This window comes from Myotis nattereri (assembly GCF_964212035.1).
Source record: "Myotis nattereri genome assembly, chromosome: 12".
NCBI lineage: Eukaryota > Metazoa > Chordata > Mammalia > Chiroptera > Vespertilionidae > Myotis > Myotis nattereri.
Genome location: NC_138087.1, coordinates 21559556 through 21579231, shown reverse-complemented (window position 1 = coordinate 21579231; position 19676 = coordinate 21559556). Strand labels below are relative to the sequence as shown.

Genomic DNA, 19676 nt, shown 5'->3' with positions numbered 1-19676 from the left:
CAATATCCCTCATGAACATAGATGCCAAAATCCTCAACAAAATCCTAGCAAATCGGATCCAGCAGTACATCAAAAAGATCATACACCATGACCAAGTAGGATTTATCCCAGGGATGCAAGGATGGTACAATATCCGCAAATCAATAAACGTGATACATCACATAAACAAATTGAGAGAAAAAAAACACATAGTCATATCAATTGATGCAGAAAAAGCATTTGACAAAATCCAACACCCTTTCTTGATAAAAACTCTCAGCAAGATAGGAATTGAGGGATCATACCTCAACATAATAAAAGCCATATATGACAAACCCACAGCCAACATCATAATCAATGGGCAAAAACTAAAACCATTCCCCCTAAAAACAGGAACAAGGCAGGGATGCCCCCTCTCACCACTCCTGTTCAACATAGTACTGGAAGTACTAGCCATTGCGATCAGACACGAAGAAGAAATAAAAGGCATCCAGATTGGAAAAGAAGAAGTAAAACTGTCCTTATTTGCAGATGACATGATACTGTACATACAGAACCCTAAAGACTCCATCAAAAAATTATTAGACTTAATAAATGAATTCGGCAATGTAGCAGGATACAAAATTAATGCTAAGAAATCCATGGCATTTCTTTACACCAATAGTGAACTTACAGAAAGTGAAACTACAGAAGCAATCCCATTTACCATTGCACCAAAAAAATTAAAATACCTAGGAATAAACTTAACTAAGGAGGTAAAAGACTTATATGCTGAAAACTACAGGACACTGAAAAAAGAGATAGAGGAAGACATAAACAGATGGAAGAATATACCGTGTTCATGGATTGGTAGAATCAACATCATCAAAATGTCCATACTACCCAAAGCAATTTATAGATTCAATGCAATCCCCATTAAATTACCAACGGCATATTTCACAAATCTAGAACGAACGTTCCAAAAATTCATCTGGAATTAAAAAAAGACCCCGAATAGCTGCAGCAATACTGAGAAAGAACAAAGTAGGTGGGATCTCAATACCAGATATCAAGCTGTATTACAAAGCCACTGTTCTTAAAACAGCTTGGTACTGGCACAAGAACAGACATATAGATCAATGGAATAGAATAGAGACCCCAGAAATCGACCCAAACCACTATGCCCAATTAATATTCGACAAAGGAGGCAAGAGCATACAATGGAGTCAAGACAGTCTTTTCAATAAATGGTGTTGGGAAAATTGGACAGATACATGCAAAAGGATGAAACTAGACCACCAACTCACACCATACACAAAAATAAACCTTCGTTAGTTTTAAGGACCAGAACGCGGACCTCTGGGGGGAACCTTTGGAATATGCATTGCAGAGGGCCCACATGAAAAAACAAATTTGGAGAGGGCCGAAATGGGAGGGGAAGATGTTCCTCTAAGTAGGACAAATATGTTGGTTTAAATTTTAAAATGAAATCCTGCCATAGTAAGAAACTTCTACGGAAGATGCTGCTCTCTTTACCGCCTAGTGATCATAAATTATCATCGAGCACTAAGGGTTTCTCATCTCAGCAGCTCTATGAGGTGGACACAGTTCATATCCTCCCCATTTCACAGGCGAGTTCTGAGGCCGAGACAGTCCTTCTAGTACCCACCAGCCTGCACTTGCCACGATATGGCCTCATCAATTACACGGTTCCACGGAGGAAGGAAGCAGGTGGTGCTGGCTCGGGTGATTAGATTACTATAAGCCGCTTACTTGATTTATATGTTGATCCAAGAATTATACTGAACCCCCACTTAGTTGTTTTCAGTCTGCCTTCCATATGAATATGTTATGTTTCTTTAATAAGTAGCTTTTATAATTATAACGGTAGGATAAAAATTAAGAAATGAATAGACTGCTGATGATAAACAGGCAGCATAAGGAAAAGTTCATTGCTTTCGACTTGTGCTCTGAATGGCCTGTGAGATGCCCACAAAGTCACAAGCCACAGCCAACTTCCAAGGCCTAGAAGTGATGGGTGTGTGTGTGTGTGTGTGTGTGTGTGTGTGTGTGTGTTTCTAAAAATAACAGGGCGTTTTCCCATTGCCTGTGTTTTCCTCTGCTTGAAGACCCCCAGCACTCAGTTGAAATTTGAGCCTTTGGAAGTTTTTAAGAAAGACAAGAATTTTTCTGCAGATTTGCAATAACAAAAAAAAAGCAGCATAAAATAGTTTATGATACCTCAAACGTTAATTAATTTCCTGATGATACAGCAGTTGGAATTGATGAGCACAGCATGACTTTTCCCAGATACAGTCTACATGTTTGTTTTTTTAGCTGAAATGAGCAGTTGCTCAACTTGTCAAGTCACCCAGCAGTTGTAAACTGTGATGACACTTACCCATGTGGGGATGGAACATGAATGTTATTTTCATAGTCATTTTTTTTTGAAAATTGAAATGCTATTTTTAAATCTTTACTTTTGAGGAAACTGAAGAAGCTTTTGATTTAAACCATTAATGCCAACTCCCATATAAGTGATGAGTCACCTACAAGTGTGCCATTTTCTTAGGGACACACTAATCCTTAAGGGGACCAAATAAAAACCTGAGGAATATAAAGCTTCTCTTTCGTTTATTAGTAGAGTTACCTTAAAGCTGGGGAATAAAGACTAAGGGAAGAATTTGGTTAATTCCTGATTTCTCTACACAAAATGTTATAGGTACTGGTATTTACATATTTTCTCCAAACCCACCAAATCTGCTAAGGTTGGTGCAGAACCAAAAAGGAAGAGAGAGATGGCATCACCCCAATGCCAGGTTTAGATTTTCAGGGCAAACTGCCCACTCAGGGGGAAGCCAAATCCATTTTCCTCATCTTATCCTCTTCTCCAAAACGGTTTTGCTTTATGTACTAAGCAAGAAGTATGTTTTCTGAAAACTGTGGTCACTAAATTTAGAGGAGTAGAGGATTTTAGGTAAACCCATAGACCAAAAAATTAATATTAAGTCTAGGCAAAAACAAGGATTAAAAGGTAAAAAAAATTAAAAAGTGTCTTAGAGTTTTACCTTTTCCAAATGAAAAGAACCTGACTGTCATATTTGTAAATATCCATGAGTGGCCACAGAACTGGATTAAGTAGTAGATGAAAAGATAGACATTCTTCCTGTACCTATAAATACAGAAAAATACCATTAAACACTTTCTTTATAATCATCCTTTCAACACATGACACTGAACTAACCTACTGACCAACCTGAGCAAACAAGAGAAAATTATTCCCTATCAGTCTTTTATTTGGTTACCCCTCTAATGCACACCAGATTTCGAAAGGACCATAGCACACAGGATCCACTAATGAGTATCTTAAAGCGAAATACGGCTCTTTCAAAATCCACTTCATCTTTGATAAAGTTCTAACCTTGTTGCTCACCAAGGGATTAACAGTAAGCATTGCAAAGGCTGCCTTGAATATTTGGGAGGTGGGGGAATATGGAGAAGGGGTTGATGTGCTCGGTCAATATGAGTTGAAGTGCAGAGATGACTGGTTTCCAGTTACAAGAGGGGAGTAGTGATGGCGGCATTCCCACATGGTGGATAATTCGGTAACTGGGCACGCCTGACTTGGGTGCATTATGGGTTCAGGGTCAGTATCTCTCCACTGGCTCCCATGTGGCAAGAGCAGATGTTTCCTTCAGACACACATAGAAGCAGTTTGGTGGCTGGGCCAGAAAAGGGAAGTCGAGCTGCGTTGCTGGAGAGACGACCCAGCGATGATTGACAGATTAGCCCCTGAGGGCGCCCAGACGAGCGCTGTGTGAAGTGTTCCCGGGGGTTCCGAAGGGGAGTGGGAGTGGCCCTGTCCCCGCAGACCAGGTTTTCTCCTCCTTGGGGTTGGGGGACCTCTGCAAGGGAGCTAAAAAGCAGATGCAGAGTAGCTTTGCGTGTTGCTGGGACGCCCTGCAGCTGCGCCCGCTGCTGACGGGGGAGGGGGAGGGGGAGGGGGAGGGACGCCTCCTTAACCTGCAAAGGGTCTCGTTCCGCGGGCCTCCCCCCGCCCCCCGCCGAGTCCTGTTCCCTGGGACGGGCCCTCGGAGATGCACGTGCCGGAGGTTTCGGCAGCAGGTGGGTGTGAAATGCACCCTCCAGCACTACGTCTGCGAAAGCCAAGGGAAGGGCACCGGGGGGAGGGTGGGGAGAGGAAAGGAGGACTGGCAAGGAGTTCAAATGCGGAGGTGGCCGCCTGTCCTTCCCGCTTCCTCGTCTGTAAAGCGGGGGGAGTAACGGAGCCTGCTTTCCAGGGCTGTCGGGGACCTGAGCCGGCTCACGCCCGTCCGCAGCGCAGGGATGCGCGGCGCGGGGCTGCGTGGCTCAGCTGGTGCCTGCACAGCAGTCCACGCGACGGGGGAGACCCGCCCCGGAGGCCCCGCCTCCCGCACCCCCTCCCTCCCGCACCCCCTCCCCCTCCCTGCCGCCTCGCCGAGCGCCCTACCTGGGCTGCAGCCAGGCGGGCAGCGCCATGGGCCCGGAGGGACCGCCGCCACCAGCCCTGCAGCGCCGACCGGGGAAGGAGCTCCGGGCGGGAGCTCGGGAGGGGCCGCCGGGGGCCGCGTGCGGAAGGGCGGGGCCTCTCCACAATCAGCAATTTACAAAAAAAAAAAAAAAGGCCCGAGGTTGTGCAAGGAGTTCGTGCTGCAAACCAAGTTCCTCAAGTGGCGGCGGCGGCCAGCGCTGCACCACAGATGACCCGCCTCCTGCTGAGCCAGGGAGCTGCCTGGCGGCCCAGCACCCCCGCGGGCGGCGCTCCCCAGGTTCTCGCAGCCCCTTTCAGGGCGTCCTCATCTCAGGGATCCGTCGCAGCCTCGTGGCAATGAATGGGCCCTCCCACTTGGCCTTTAAAAGCAGGCAATCACGCCCTCCCCAAGCCTCCCGGGATGCGTGGGCCTCAGGTGAGCGCCTTGCATTGCCCGCACCTGTGGGGCGGTTCACCTGTGGGGCGGTTCACCTGTGGGGCGGTTTGGCAGGAACATTGCGGCCACATCTTCCCTAGCACCTTCTTTTCATCTCCGATTAGGCATCCTGGCCTCTAATTTCCCCTGGGTCCTCACTGATGCTTGCACATCCTTTTACATATTCATATTCATGTGTGTTCATCTCCTTATCCTTCGCCTTATCCTTTGCTAAGATCCAGACCATCTGCCAGGTTCTATGCCCTCAAAGGGAAACATCCCTAGATAGATGATAGATAGATAGATAGATAGATAGATAGATAGATAGATAAGGAAATAGCCAAGAAAGCACTTTCAAGAAAGTGAGACCATATCACCCAGTTTGGGAGTTGGAAGGTAATACCCCTATTTTACCTAAAGGGAAGTTGAGGCTTTGACAATTGTTAAGTCACTTGCCATAAGTCACATGACTGGTAAGTGGCAGTATTAGAACATCCAGGTCGAGTTTGGCTGTTTTCCCCATTAGGCCACAGTTCCCTTCCTCATAGTCCACTCTGACCTCTCACCTCATAGCCCACCTCTCGCCTCTACATTTGTCTGCACCATCACCCACCCCTGCCCCCTGTCAGGGGTTCCCCCTGCTCTGCATTTACCAGTTATCACCCTGTCACTGCCTCTTCCTTCATCTTCATCCTCCCTTTTCACTGGCTTTCACCACAGTTTAGCAACGTACTCAAATCTCTCCTGCGCAAGAATTAAACCTTTCATTCTTTCTGCTTCCCTCTTGATATAATTTTCTCTGTCCTTTTTCCCATAACTCCCTGACTGCCCTCTCTCATGATCAGATGCTTCTTTCATTTCTTTTCTTTTTTTTTTAATCCTCACCTGAGGATATTTTTCCAGTGATTGTTTTTTGTTTGGTTGGGTTTTTTAGAGTGGAAGGGAGGGAGGAGGGAGAGAGAGAGAAACATGGATGTGAGAGAGACATATCCATTGGTTGCCTCCCCCAGGAGCCCTGATCCAGGTGGGAGACAGAGCCTGCAACTGAGGTACATGCCCTTGACTGGGAATCGAACCCCTGACCCTTTGGTCCAAGGGCTGACACTCCAACCACTGAGCCAAACTGGCTAAGGCTACTTCTTTCATTTCTTAACCATCGTCCTGTTTCATAACACCTTGCGGTTTCCTCCACAGCACTCCCGAAACTGCTCTCTCAGGGAGCTGCCCTAACTTCTTCCGAGTCTCCATCCACCCTGTACTCCGTGTGCACATGCCCCACGCAGTCCTTGCTATCCAGGAGCACTTGATCTAAAGGGGAAAGTGATATGCAAGCAAACACTGGTGGCTGACCTGTCCTCAGGGTCGCCTGTGCTCAGGCCAGGCATCCACAAGAAAGTCCCGGATGAGCCCTGACTGGTTTGGCTCAGTGGATAGAGCATCGGCCTGCGGACTGAAGGGTCCCAGGTTCGATTCCGATCAGGGGCATGTAACTTGGTTGTGGGCACATCCCCATTGGTGGGGGGGGGGGAGCGGGGGTGTGCAGGAGGCAGCTAATCGATGCTTCTCTCTCATCAATGTTTCTAACGCTCTATCCCTTTCCCTTCCTCTCTGTAAAAAATCAATAAAATATATTTAAAAAAGAAAAAGAAAAAAGTCCTGATGGCGTGGAGTGGGGTGAAGGGAGAGGGAGGAAAGTCAGCCCAGAGGAAGTGACCCTTTATCAGACAACACAGACCCTGCAGCTACATCCTCAACCCCCTCCCTTTACCCCTACAACTCCGCATGTTCTACTTCTCTTGCCTCCTGCTCTCTCTCTCTCCTCTCTCTCCTCTCTCTCTCTCTCCCTCTCCCTCTCCCTCTTTCGTCCTCCCTCTCTCTTTCAGTGGCCCCCTTCTCCTGTTCTTTTTCCTCAAAGGTCTGTCCTGGTCAATCTTTTTCTCTTGCCACCATGTTATCCCTCAGCACAAACACCTGGCACCATGACTGTGTGTCCCTACAGACACTGGCTGATTATATCTCCAGCCCCTGCTTTTTTTATGAACACCAGCTCTGCCTTTCAACAGCTTCTGGGTATTCCTGCATGAAAATCCTATTCTAGCTTCCAATGGAACCTATTTAAAATAAGCATACTGTCTTTCTTCCCAAGTCATTGTCTCATTTCCCACAGGGAGACCACCATGGTCCTAGGCATTTGGTTTTAAAACTGGGGAGTCATCATTAAGTTTACCCATCCAATCAAAATCTATTGCTTCCATCATTTCGAGATCCCCTGCTGATAACTAGTGTTCCATTTTCTTTTTTGTTGTTGTTGTTAAACCTCAACAAGGATATTTTCCATTGATTTTTAGAAAGAGGGGAAGGGAGGGAGAGCGCCACAGAGAGAGAAACATCGATGTGAGAGAGACACATCAATTGGTTGCCTCCCACAAATGCCCTGACCAAGGCCAGGGTTTGAACCTGCAACTGAGGTAGGTGATCTTCATTGGAATCGAACCCGAGACCCTTCAGTTCCTGGGCTGGCGCTCTATCCACTGAGCCAAACCAGCTAGGGCTAGTGTTCCATTTTCATTCCTTGCTTCCCAGAATACTTGCCCCCACCCCCCTCCCCCCAAAAAACCCTCCTCTTTACTTGCTAGACAAAGAACAACTACAGACAATAACAAAAAAATCCCAACCTTTCAAATCAAGCAATTAGGGAATTCTACCTTGTTTTCAAGAATAAGTACTGAAGAGAGTTATGAGAGAACATTTTGGATGGGAAGTGAAACTCTCCCTTTCCTTTGGGAGCTGCTCCCCTCCCCCCACCACACACACACACACACACACACACACACACACACACACACACACACGGGTCCTCCACAGGTCCTGCCAGCATTACCAACACAGCCTGCTCCAGCTCCCTGCCTCCAGTCTGTCCTCCCACCCAGATGACCACATATTCTCCTGATCAAGATCCTGTGCTGCTTCCCTGTTGCCTGCTAGAGTGATATCTTCTCCTTCTGCAAGCCTCTCACACACTGGCATGTCGTACCGCCCTATCACACCAGTGACAGCAACTTGCCAGTCCATGGCCATCATGCCTCTGTGAAACTTCTACTTTGAACTTCTCTTCTACCTCCTTCCCTTCTCACAGACCAATCTTTTCCCATAAAGTTCTATACATTTTTTAAAAGCCTTCCCAGGCCTTCCTCTGGATGCCAGACTGGGCTAATGGATATCTACGATGACATTATTTTAAGGTGTTTTATTGAGGTTCCTGCTTACTCAGCTAGATTACAGATTCCCAAACCATTTACTAACAGTACGAATTTGACAGATTTTAACTTCTCTAACCAATGGTTACTTTGTCAAAACTTTGCATTTGTTGGAAAGAGTAAATAAAAAAAATGTATAGGTGAAAATGTATAGAAGCACCTAGGACAGTGTTTGGGATGATAGGTGTGTCCATATTGTATTGAGTGAATGGATGAAACCCAGTGTGAATTTGCCTTTCCCACAATGTTAACCAAAAGCAAACAAAACTTTCAGTGATGGTTACATTACTGTAATGTGCACAGTGAACTTCCAATTATCTACTTGTACAGAAGAAGTCAGAGGCCAAGACAGCTCAAATAACTCATAATTAATAAACTCTTGTCTTTGGAAGGAATTTTAACACTATTTGAACATGGGAGTTTTATTTTTTTTGGGGGGCCAACTATTTAAATTTATTGTTATCCCTATGAACACCAGTTGGGAGACTAAAGCCTTCAAACATTTTATGGCAGTACCAGAATGGCTCAAGATTTTTTAAAAACCCTCTACAAAAAGTGATTAAAATATACTATTTCACAGTGATCTTCAGAGAAATCAAATCCAATGGTTGGATGTCCTAACTTTGGACACTTATCCACCCATCTATCCTGTGTCCTGTTTTTGTATTTCTTTCTCTCCCATCCCCTGGCAATCTTATTTTTGAATACCAGTACTTCATGTGATATTCAGCGAGAACAGAGATTCTGGAAAAGTGGCCATTGCCCCTTTTCCTTCCATTAGCCACAAATGGCTCCGTAAGGAACCAGTTGTACTCTGATATCTTTCAGTGCTTGATATATATTTTTTTATTTCAACTACCTGGAATTTTCAGGGATCACAATCCCCTCCCCCTCCCCTTCCCGCTCCCCCTCTCAATCCCATAGTACAGATTGGAAATGTCATGGACTGCCCGGTCCATACAGGACCCTAGAGAGTATGTGGTTCAATCTCCTCATTTCTCAGGCACCAAAAAGCTAGTTAAAACTGGGTTGAGATCTCTTTCCTCAGGACTGTGCAAAGTTTCATGGATATTTGCCTTGTTATCTTATTTCACTCAGGAATTAGTCATCGATAGTCAGTTATTGTCATCTTCGCCTAGACATATTCTTGGCCTCTATTGTCACTCTCTTCCAGCTGCTCCAAAGCATTGCTTCTACTTCCCTGCTAGAACTTTAGCCACTGTTCCTTTAAATAGCTTCCCCATTTACTATTCCATTCAGAAGAAGATCAGACCCTGGAGTTGAGTACTGTCTTGTTGCATCATTATTCCCCAACCTAGCCTCTATCCCAGTGGTTCTCAACCTTCTGGCCCTTTAAATACAGTTCCTCATGCTGTGACCCAACCATAAAATTAATTTTCGTTGCTACTTCATAACTGTAATGTTGCTACTGTTATGAATCATAATGTAAATATCTGATATGCAGGATGGTCTTAGGCGACCCCTGTGAAAGGGTTGTTCGACCACCAAGGGGGTCGCGACTCACAGGTTGAGAACCACTGCTCTATCCTGTTCCAAGTAGAGAGGCCAAAGGCATGTACACTGAATTATATCTCCAGCTTTCCTGGTTCTCCAGTTTGCAGATGACAGATAATGAGACTTCAGGGCCTCCATCATTGACTGAGCCAATTCCTGTAATAAATCTCTTTATCTATATCTATATCATTTACATCTATATCTACCTACATCTACGTCTATATTTATATCTCCAATGGGTTCTGTTTCTCTGGAGAACCCTTACACCAACTTAATAGTTTCATGAACTTGGCAAGTTAACTTCTCGGTGCCAATTTCCTGATCTCTAACGTGAAGATAATATTATCACATATGGTTGTTGTAAAGATTAGTGACCAGACAGGAAATGTTCAATGTTTATTGCTATCACTAGCAGCAGCAGCACTATCATCACACTGTCATGGGGGGGGAAAGGGCTCGTTGCCCCTGTAGTATACTCCTTTCTAGGGTTTTCCCCTTTGTGAGCTACAGTATGTGGTAGAGACCTGAGGGTGAATGGGTAGTGAAGGCTGTCATGATATTTTTAAATCCTTCTTTGAGACATTATGCTTTGGAATCTGTTTAACCGAGGCCAATTACACTGTGAAAACCAACAGCTGGTGAATAGTAACATTACTAAGAGTCAGGAATGGGCAGGGGGCAGGCTAACGTTCATGGAGAAACAATTATGCAGGTATGTGCTAGCTGATGCACTACTGTGTGTAAGGGAGGCCAGCATTTTTTTAAGGAGAAAGTGAATTATGATGGGAACCATTAAAATGAGTGGAAAACAAATTATTGTATAATGTTAAAGATAATAATAGTTCTTCTATGTTTGCATAGCGTTTTTATATACATTATTGTATTACAGACTAAATGTGGAATAATTATATGATCCTTATTCTATGGATGAGGGGGGGAATCTCAGAAAGATTAAAAGTACCAAAGATCACATAACTGGCAGAGGCAATGTTATTGGGTGAAGGAGCTAAAAGATTTGAGGAACTATGCTCTAAACTGGAGATGACAAAGAGATTTCTTCCCCAGTCAATTGATGTTAGTCATCTGGAGTGAGAAGGATCCAGGCTTCATCTAGGTTAGGTGGCCAGAGTACTGTAGTTAGCTAGCAATGACTGCCGCAAGGGGGGAGGGGAGTTGCCATCCCCATGTAAATATTACAAAATCTTAGGCCTGTGTCTTATTTGCTTGAGCATGGATGCAGCGGTTTTTAAGTCTGGTGTATGAAGGGAGATTAAACAAGACAGGTGGCCCCAAGCTATAAAGAAGGCAGGGAGAATTATAAAGTGATTTCTACACGTACTGTTTTTATAACTTACTGTCATAAATATATTTTTGAAACAAAAATACCACTCTTTCAGTTTTCTTTCTTCTATGTTCCTTCCTTCCTTCCTTCCTTCCTTCCTTCCTTCCTTCCTTCCTTCCTTCCTTTCTTCCTCCCTCCCTCCCTCCCTCCCTCATTCCCTTCCCTCCTTTTCTTCCTTCCTTTCTAACTACTTTCTTTCTAGGCCTGGACAGATGGAATAATCTGTGAGATGATTAGGGATAGTGATTTCCTATTGAACTTCTAACTGTGGCCTTTGGGGAAGTCTCACAACTCCTAAGCTTCCTCTTTGTGGAGGAGGAGCTTGCGTGTGTGGGATGGCAGTATCTTTCAGAGGGATTGTGAGAGACCACACGCGTAAATAGAAAGCCTTCACCTCAAATATAAAATGACATCAAGATCCTAAACTAAGCAGTCCTAACTACAGGCAAGTCAGCACCTGCTTCACCATGAATGAAAAAGGGGAACCACCATCTCTTCGTATGTTAGCTGCCCGCCACTGTTCACACAGCACGGTATGTGGGCTTGCCTTTGCTTAGCTAGCCCTGGAAACCCACTTCCCCTCTCTGTTGCCTTGAAAATGACAACCACATGTTGTTCCAGTCTTTCCTCTCAGTTTTATTTTCCAGGTCTAACTCATGATTGCCCTCTGGGTTTCTTTAATGGTAAGGGAGTGTTTTCAATTGAAACAAGAGTTCCTGCCAAAATGAAAGAACATGAAAAACATGATTCTTCATCGCATACTTGGTAAATCCCCTGCTCTCCATTTGAAATTCAGAATTTGGGAGTTGAATTACAAGAGTACTTTCAAGTGCTGTTTTACAGAGCAGAAGAAAAAAAAAAACACCCTGTGTTTTTCTAAAATCACAGGCAAACTTTGGGCAAGCCTGAGTATTAAAACTGTTTAAATACAATTTATTAAGGAAGACTTTTGAACGAAAATGGGTAAAGAATCTATGTTAATTAAATTATTGCTTAACTACTATTAAAAAGTGAGCTGACTTCATTAGAGTTTTCTAACTGGTGGTGACTGTTAAACACTTTAAAACACATTGTTTTGAATAATGACAAGAAAAGATGACTCTCAAGTTCTTATATATTAAGAATTCCTTTGATGGTACCCAGGAAACTATGATTGTAGAATCATGTCTTATTTCTCCCATCAATTCCTTCTTTCCTACTTAGCATCAATATGAACATCTATTTGTATTTAACATATTGAAGACATGTAGATATCTATAATAATAAAAGGGTAATATGCTAATTAGACTGAACATCTTCCGGACAACCTTCCTGACGAAGCCAGGGACGAAGGGAAGCCAGCCCGGGTCCAGGGTGCCTGCAGGTGCCAGGAGGGAAGCCAGCCAGGGCCCCAGGGTGCCTGTGGGCAGCCTGAGGGAAGCAAGCCTGGGTCCCTAACGGGAAGCTGGTCCTGGCAGCCGGGGGAAGGAAGGCCTACTCTCGAACGAATTTCGTGCATTGGGCCTCTAGTATACTAATAAAACTTCAGTTTTCTTCTTCTCAATCTTACATATTCTCTTATTACTAGAGCTTCAGCTGTGTCTGAGTACAGGAGAGTAACCGACACAGCCAACCATAACAATACCTAACATTTGTCTCTGTATCAGGTATTGTGCCAGGTGTTTAGACGTAAAATCTCATACCTTAAATCTTAAGAAATAGATCATTTTATTAGCCAATATTAAAGTGATAAAGCTGAACTTCAGAAAGGTTAAGAAATGTGTTCAAGGTCACAATTTAATGAGTGTTGATTTATAAATACAAGGTTTCAAATATAGATATATTTTGCTTTAGGTATATTCATACCAGCAGGAAAAGTCCTTTACATTCAATCATAAAAGTTTGGGTGGGAAATTATGTTTTAAAACTACATCATTTTTAAAACTACCATTATGTGATTCTCAGAAGTTAAACTGGAGCTTATAACTGTGTCCAGCGGAGCTTGTTTTTATGGTATCAGTTGCTTTGCTGTCATGGACACTGCAGTACAGGGAATGTCAAGATACAGCTAGAGCAGATGACTCATTAGGGTTGTGACAAGATTGAAGATGATGTGATTTCTCTTCAAAACTGAGATCACTTTATTACTATTAAATAATTATAAAAGCCATTATCTGGTATGTTTTGAATGTGTTAAACATTCAGAAAGAATGCAAAGAAAAAAATAAACCTATCATTCAGAGATGCTTATTTCAGTATTTCATTTACAATTCACTACTTACATCATTCTAGGCTTTATTCTATGCATTTATTTATTCTACACATATGTTTTTCTCATGAAAATGGGGTTATAGTTTGTATATTGTTTTAAAATGTATCTTTGCCACTTAACAGTATGTTGGCTATAGAATAAGTTCTAAGTCAATACATAGAGACCTAGCATAATTGTTTTTAATGGCTATATGGTGTTCCATTTTGAAATGATAGCATAACTTAATTAATCTTCCATGGTGAGAAATTTATATTTACTCCCAAGTTTTAGGTATTACAAAGTCTGCACCAATAGACATCCTTGTAAAAGAAAATAACAAAATTAGATATTTTCAAAATATGTCTAATTATTTTCTTAGGAGAATTTTCTAGAAGCAATTGCTGAATCAAAGGGCATACACACTTTTAAGGTTTTCAGCAATTGTATTCTGTTGCCCTCCACTGTCATACCAGTTACTAAGTACTTGAATATTCTATATTATAACCTGAAAGTTGCATTGATTTGTGTTCAATGCCCATTTCTTTTTACTAATGTTGGGTATTTATTATTTTTCAAACATGAAGTCAGTGACTGTTGGTCTGTTGGTTTCTTTTCAAGCCCAATGGATGGTGTTTGACATTCACAGCACAAAAAGTTCCTCACATCTTTCTAAAAGAATCCTTCTAAAATAAAGTTCAGGTAAGTATTCTTATTCTCATTTGACAGGAAGAGAAGAAAGTCAACTTAGATCCCCCACCCCCACCCCCATTTTTCAACTCTTCTCTTTGCTGCTGGCAAAATCATGCAGTAGATCGAGTTTGTACGCCTGCTCAATTCCTGGCTCCTTTCTTCACTTTGGCTGTGATCCCTCTGCTAGCTTTCATGTGCCTTCACAGTTTCTCTCTAGGGCCGTGGTCAGCAAACTGCGGCTCCCGAGCCACATTTGACTCTTTGGCCCCTTGAGTGTGGCTCTTCCTAAGCCTTAGGAGTGCCCTAATTAAGTTAATAACAATGTACCTACCTATATAGTTTAAGTTTAAAAAATTTGGCTCTCAAAAGAAATTTCAGTCATTGTACTGTTGATATTTGGCTCTGTTGACTAATGAGTTTGCCAACCACTGCCCTAGGGCTTATGAAAGGCTGATTTGAAGTAGAGGCCAAGGGCATGCACATTGAGGTACACACACTTAAAATATTTGCTTGCTGTGGGCATTTAAACCAATCCACAAATCCTTGAAGCAAACAATGGCATTGTCTCATCAAATTGAAGAGCATAATATAACCTGTCATCCTTTTGTGATATTTTTGGAGTGTATAAATATTTAATTTCACTTTACAAATCAATTTTTTATTTAAAGATATTTGTTGAGCGTATACTATGTGCTAGGTAGGCATTGTGCTAGGTATTGGGCATATTTATAACAAATCTATTCTGTTTCACCTGCTTGAAGTACAAAATCAACACACATTTTTCTCTCTCTCTTCATAGTTCTTATAACTATATCACATGCACAGAGTATAAAAAAGGTTCAAACAGAATGGAATTAAATGAAAAAATATCCTCTCACTGTATCATCCACACTTCCGAACTACAGAGGCAACCTGCTTTCTATTCGTTTTCTTTTACAACTTATTAGCTCTGCAATTCTGAATAATGTACTGCAATCTTATTGATTGATTGATTTAGATTATAACTTTTTACATCATGTCTTAAAATATAGTAAGATAGTTTGTTTATATCACTGCCACTTCTTTTCTCTAGGTTGTGTTAGATAGGGTTGCAGTTATACTTTTTAAAACATTTTTCCTGTTTCCCAGCCCTTCTTTTGCCATCCTAACAGAGGCAGTATGTCCAACTAAGACAACCACATCCCAGACCATTTGGGAGATAAAGAATTCTCGGGAAGCTTCTGCTCTCCTGAGTCAGGTTACACCCATTTCTGCTTCTGCTTCTTTTTGTTTTTAAATATATTTTTATTGATTAGAGAGAGAGAGAAACATCAATGAGAATCATTGATCAGCTGCCTCCTGCAAGCCCCCTACTGGGGATCGAGACTGCAACCTGGGCATGTACCCTTGACCCGAATCAAACCCAGAACCCTTCAGTCCACAGGCTGATACTCTATCCACTGAGCCAAACCAGCTAGAGCCTCTGCTTCTTCTTGCTGAAGTGTGGAGGCAATGCCTGCAGGTGCAACAGCCATGAGGTGACAAATGTATCAGTGACAATAAAAACAATGGAGCAGAAATAGTGCACCTGAGTCCCAGGTACCATTGTTGAAATCTGTCCTGCCCTGACTGCCTATCTCTGGATCTATTGCAGGTGGGGATTGTAAGGCCTTTTCTGTTTAAGATACTGTTAATAAGGATTTGCTTATGTGTTACTGAAAACATTGTTAACAGAAAAAATTATATTATTTTCATTCTTCATTGGTGACTTTGTAAGCATAATATAACATACGTGTGAGAATAAATACCAGTATACATTACATACTTAAATGATATGTCTTATTTCATTCATGTTAGAGAATATCTCATGACTAAACACTTGTTTACTATTATTTTCAAGGACATATGGGAAGAGGACAAAAGGAGGTTGTCTGTCATCTTGAACCAGGAACTTCGCATTTCTTTTTGATATTTAAGTATATTGGATCAAGCTTCATGTGACCTAGCATGTTCTTTCCTTTTCCCTAGGGCCGTGGTTGGCAAACTGCGGCTCGTGAGCCACATGCGGCTCTTTGGCCCCTTGAGTGTGGCTCTTCCACAAAATACCACATGCGGGCACGCATGTACAATGCGATTGAAACTTCGTGGCCCATGTGCAGAGGTTGGTATTTTGTGGAAGAGCCACACTCAAGGGGCCAAAGAGCCGCATGTGGCTATCGAGCCGCAGTTTGCCGACCCTAGGGCACTCACTTCTGCTGAAAAAGTCCCAAGGGTTGTTGCTGAAATCCTTATCTGTTGTGGAGGGCATGTGGATTGTTGAGTGGGAATAATGAAGTCCGAGGGAGGGAAGGCAATGCTCAGGTCTCTCATCTGCTTTTCTAATTTTTGGAATTAAAATGCTATACTGAGAAATATATGACACACACAGAAGGCATTGTGACTAGATGGTGTGCCCTTAGATTGGTTGTCTTAACCAAGAGGGAAATAATATTAGAACTAGTTGAGGATTATTGTTTTTTTGAGCTTATGCAAATCTTATTACTGCATGGTCAAACCTGGAGAAAAGTCAGTGAAAATATATTTCCTCCTATTTTTGGTTGGATAATGGTGGGCAAGGTTACCAATGGGCCATATTCTAATGGAGGCAAACTGTGTTTCACACATAGCCAGGTAGGTGAGCACTTAGTATCACAGCAGGTGCAGTCAGACAATGGGTCTGCAGGGACAGTCTTCTCCAAGTTGATCAAGGACAGCAGTTCATGGAGGCCAACAAATCAGAATTGTACATTGTTCTCCCACTGCTTCCCTCCACTACTGTTTTCTATTTGAATTATCACCATTTATCACTTCCAACAAGTCAAAAGAAAAACAATCAGGAAAGCTGTGTGTGTGTGTGTGTGTGTGTGTGTGTGTGTGTGTGTGTTTATGTTCAGGAAAGTCCTTACACTTGTTGGTGGAAAAGTTATTACTGATGAGTGAGATGATGTCTCCTTGCATAGTATCATAGCTAGATAGTCTACCATGCTGCTTACTCCAAAACTTTGGCCCCAACTGAGTGTCCCCGGTGACTCAGTTTGTAGGTTGCCTGTGTTCCTCCATTGTCAAGTGAGAATCAGAGAGGAAAGCTAGATTTAAAAAAGGAGTGGGGGGTGGAGGGAAAGGCTCACAAGGGACTAGCAACAGTCCCCTGTGACAAGACATATAAAGACAGAAAGTTGCTCTTGTCATCCTTTTCATTGTGGTGTGTTTATGGCTGGGCTCCCAGTGAGTGGGGAGTGAGAGTCAGCCTCGAAGTCCGTTATGAGGAACCAAACCTAAAGAGACTTCCAGTGGGAGGCTGGGCTTGTGAAACTGGACAGTGAGACAGAAACTTTGACCATGGAGTCAGCATAAGACAAGATAAGAGTCCAGTCTACTTTTTATTTCTAAAAACACATTTGAGATAATGATGGGCTTCATGCCAAGTTCTGCCTTATTGGCAAGCCGACTATATAACCATGTTGTTCCTTTTAACTACATAGAAGAGAATTCTTGTTTGAGCTATCTAAGATTTTATGAAATTCTGAGGCTCCTATATTTCAGCAAGAGAATAGATAGCAATTGTCTACAAAGACAAAAAAAAAACCAGCCACCATTTATCGAGCTCTTACTGCATGCAGGCATGTGCTGAACAACTCCTCCACAGGTGGTGGATACAGGATGGAATTGTCTGCCACAGTCCCTTCACACAGACTTCCCCAAGTCTACAGAGCCTGGAGTAAAACCAATGGTTTAGAATGAAGCAATTTGAAAATGGAACTTTCTTTTTTGGTTAGCATAGAAACTATTACTATGTAGCCCAGAGAGGCTAAGCACTCTCGATTTGTAAATCCACTGTTATTGGGCCATAAAGAATAGAAAAAAGTAAACAGGAAGGAAATGAATCTCAGGCAGACCACATGTATTGTTCCAGGGATGGCTGTATGATAGAAAATTAACCCGTGGGATTCAGCTATGTTGGATTGTGGGAGAGCTCAAGTTGCAGCCTGGAGGGGAAGGACCTCATGTTAAATGTTGTCCTCACCCTTTTAGTGGCTCCCCTTCCTCCACAGATGCTAAGGTCCGCACATGCCCAACAGGGGCCAATTGTCCTAAAGCCAACTCAATAGATATATTCCTGTCCTGTAAACTATTTATAAAGTTTACAGCAAATAAAATGGAAGGAATGATTTTAACAGCCTTTGAAGATTTCTCTGGCATGTCGTTGACTGGTTTTCATTTAGGCTTCAGAGCAGCATGTGAAGGACGGGTGAAATTGTGCCTCTGTCTACTGCAGCTGGTGGGACCTGAGGTAGGGAGGGGGACCGTCTTTCAAGGCAAACCCCGACAGAAGAGTTGATAAATTTCCGCCCATTCCACACAAAGTAGTGGAGAGGAGAGAGAGGGGTACTTCATCTTCCCCATGTTATTTGTTTGAATTGTGCCCCATCCCCCACCACCACCAACACCAAATTGATATGTTGAAGTCCTAACCCACAGGACATCAGTTGTGACCTTAGTTGAAAATGGGGTTGTTGTAGATGTAATTAGTTAAGTTAGAATGAAGTCATACTGAGTAGGGTTGACCCCCTAACCCAATATGACCGATGTCCTTATAAAAAGTGGAAATTTGGACACAGACATGGACACAGGAAGGGACGCCTTGTGCAGATAAAAGCAAAGATCAGGGAGATGCAGCAGAAGCCAAAGATTCCTGCAGACCACCAAAGCCAGGAGAGAGGCCTGGGACAGATTCTGCCTCACAGCTCTCAGAAGGAACCAACTCTGTTGACAACTTGATCTTGGACTTCTGGCCTTCAGAGTGTAAGACACTACATTTCTGTTGTCTTAGCCACCCAGTTTGTGGTGCTTTGTTACAGCAGCCCTAACCAACCACTACACCCCGCTGGCAAAGTCTGGATTTCACCAGGGTTACGAGACTGTCACCTGCAGATGAGAGAGGGGACACTGAGTAGAATTGTCTGGCTTTGCTGAATGAGCCAGAGAGCAGGGCACACGCCCTACGCAGGCAGCTGAAGGACTGGCAACACCTCCCACTGAATGGGAAAGCCTTCGAAGCGCTCCCAGGAAAAGCAGTTGAAATACAATCAGACAGGAACAGTATTCTGTCTCGCACACACATTCACTTACACACTGCATGTCAGTAGAGGATGCTAATCTCTCCAAGTGATCTTCTGTGCCTAACCAGTTGTGCATGGTTTCTGGCTTAGAGACTCCTCATCAGCCTTCTTGTGAGCTGAGGAGAGGTTCTGTTGTTAAGATAGCTCTTTCTTGCAAAATACCCTCTATCACTTTCTTTTCATTTGAAAAAATGCTGCTATCACTTCAAACCCAAGCTCAGATATCTTTGCTGTGAAGGCTGCTCAAATCCTGTCAGAGCAAATCTGGGCTTCTCTAGGAAACTGTTCATTATGTTAGAATGACATTTATCATCATGCTATCGTTTTCAGTCATATACGTATCTGTTGCCTTCCCTTGAAAATGAGCCTCTTGAGGATAATGTCTGTATTGTGTTTGTCTGCATAAACCCAGCGCTTAGCACAGTGTCTGGTATGCATTGGACATTTGGGAAATGTTTGCTGAATTGAACCGAAGGACAAAACAATGTGCCTCTGAGAAGACATAGCTTTTAAATAGAAATGAGAGGACAGTTGAACTCTGAAGCCCTGGCTATCTTTCTGTAAAGGTTTAGCCAAATCCCAATCTAAAGCATTCAG

The 19676-nt window shown here is 43.0% G+C and overlaps 1 protein-coding gene across 3 annotated transcripts in view; it reads right to left on the bottom strand.

Annotated features, from left to right (window-relative positions):
• HACD4 (3-hydroxyacyl-CoA dehydratase 4) overlaps positions 1-4608 on the bottom strand; it is a 43228-nt gene extending 38620 nt beyond the window's left edge. For 2 of the 3 annotated variants that reach the window (XM_081103493.1, XM_081103494.1), the window contains exons 1-2: positions 4451-4608; positions 3027-3130 (exon numbers count right to left, since the gene is read on the bottom strand). In XM_081103493.1, coding sequence (XP_080959619.1) covers positions 3027-3130; positions 4451-4479 — 133 coding nt within the window. In that variant the 5' untranslated portion in view covers positions 4480-4608. The remainder of the gene's footprint in view (positions 1-3026; positions 3131-4450) is intronic. The other variant, XM_081103495.1, reaches the window with a different exon arrangement.
• Positions 4609-19676: the final 15068 nt, after the last annotated feature.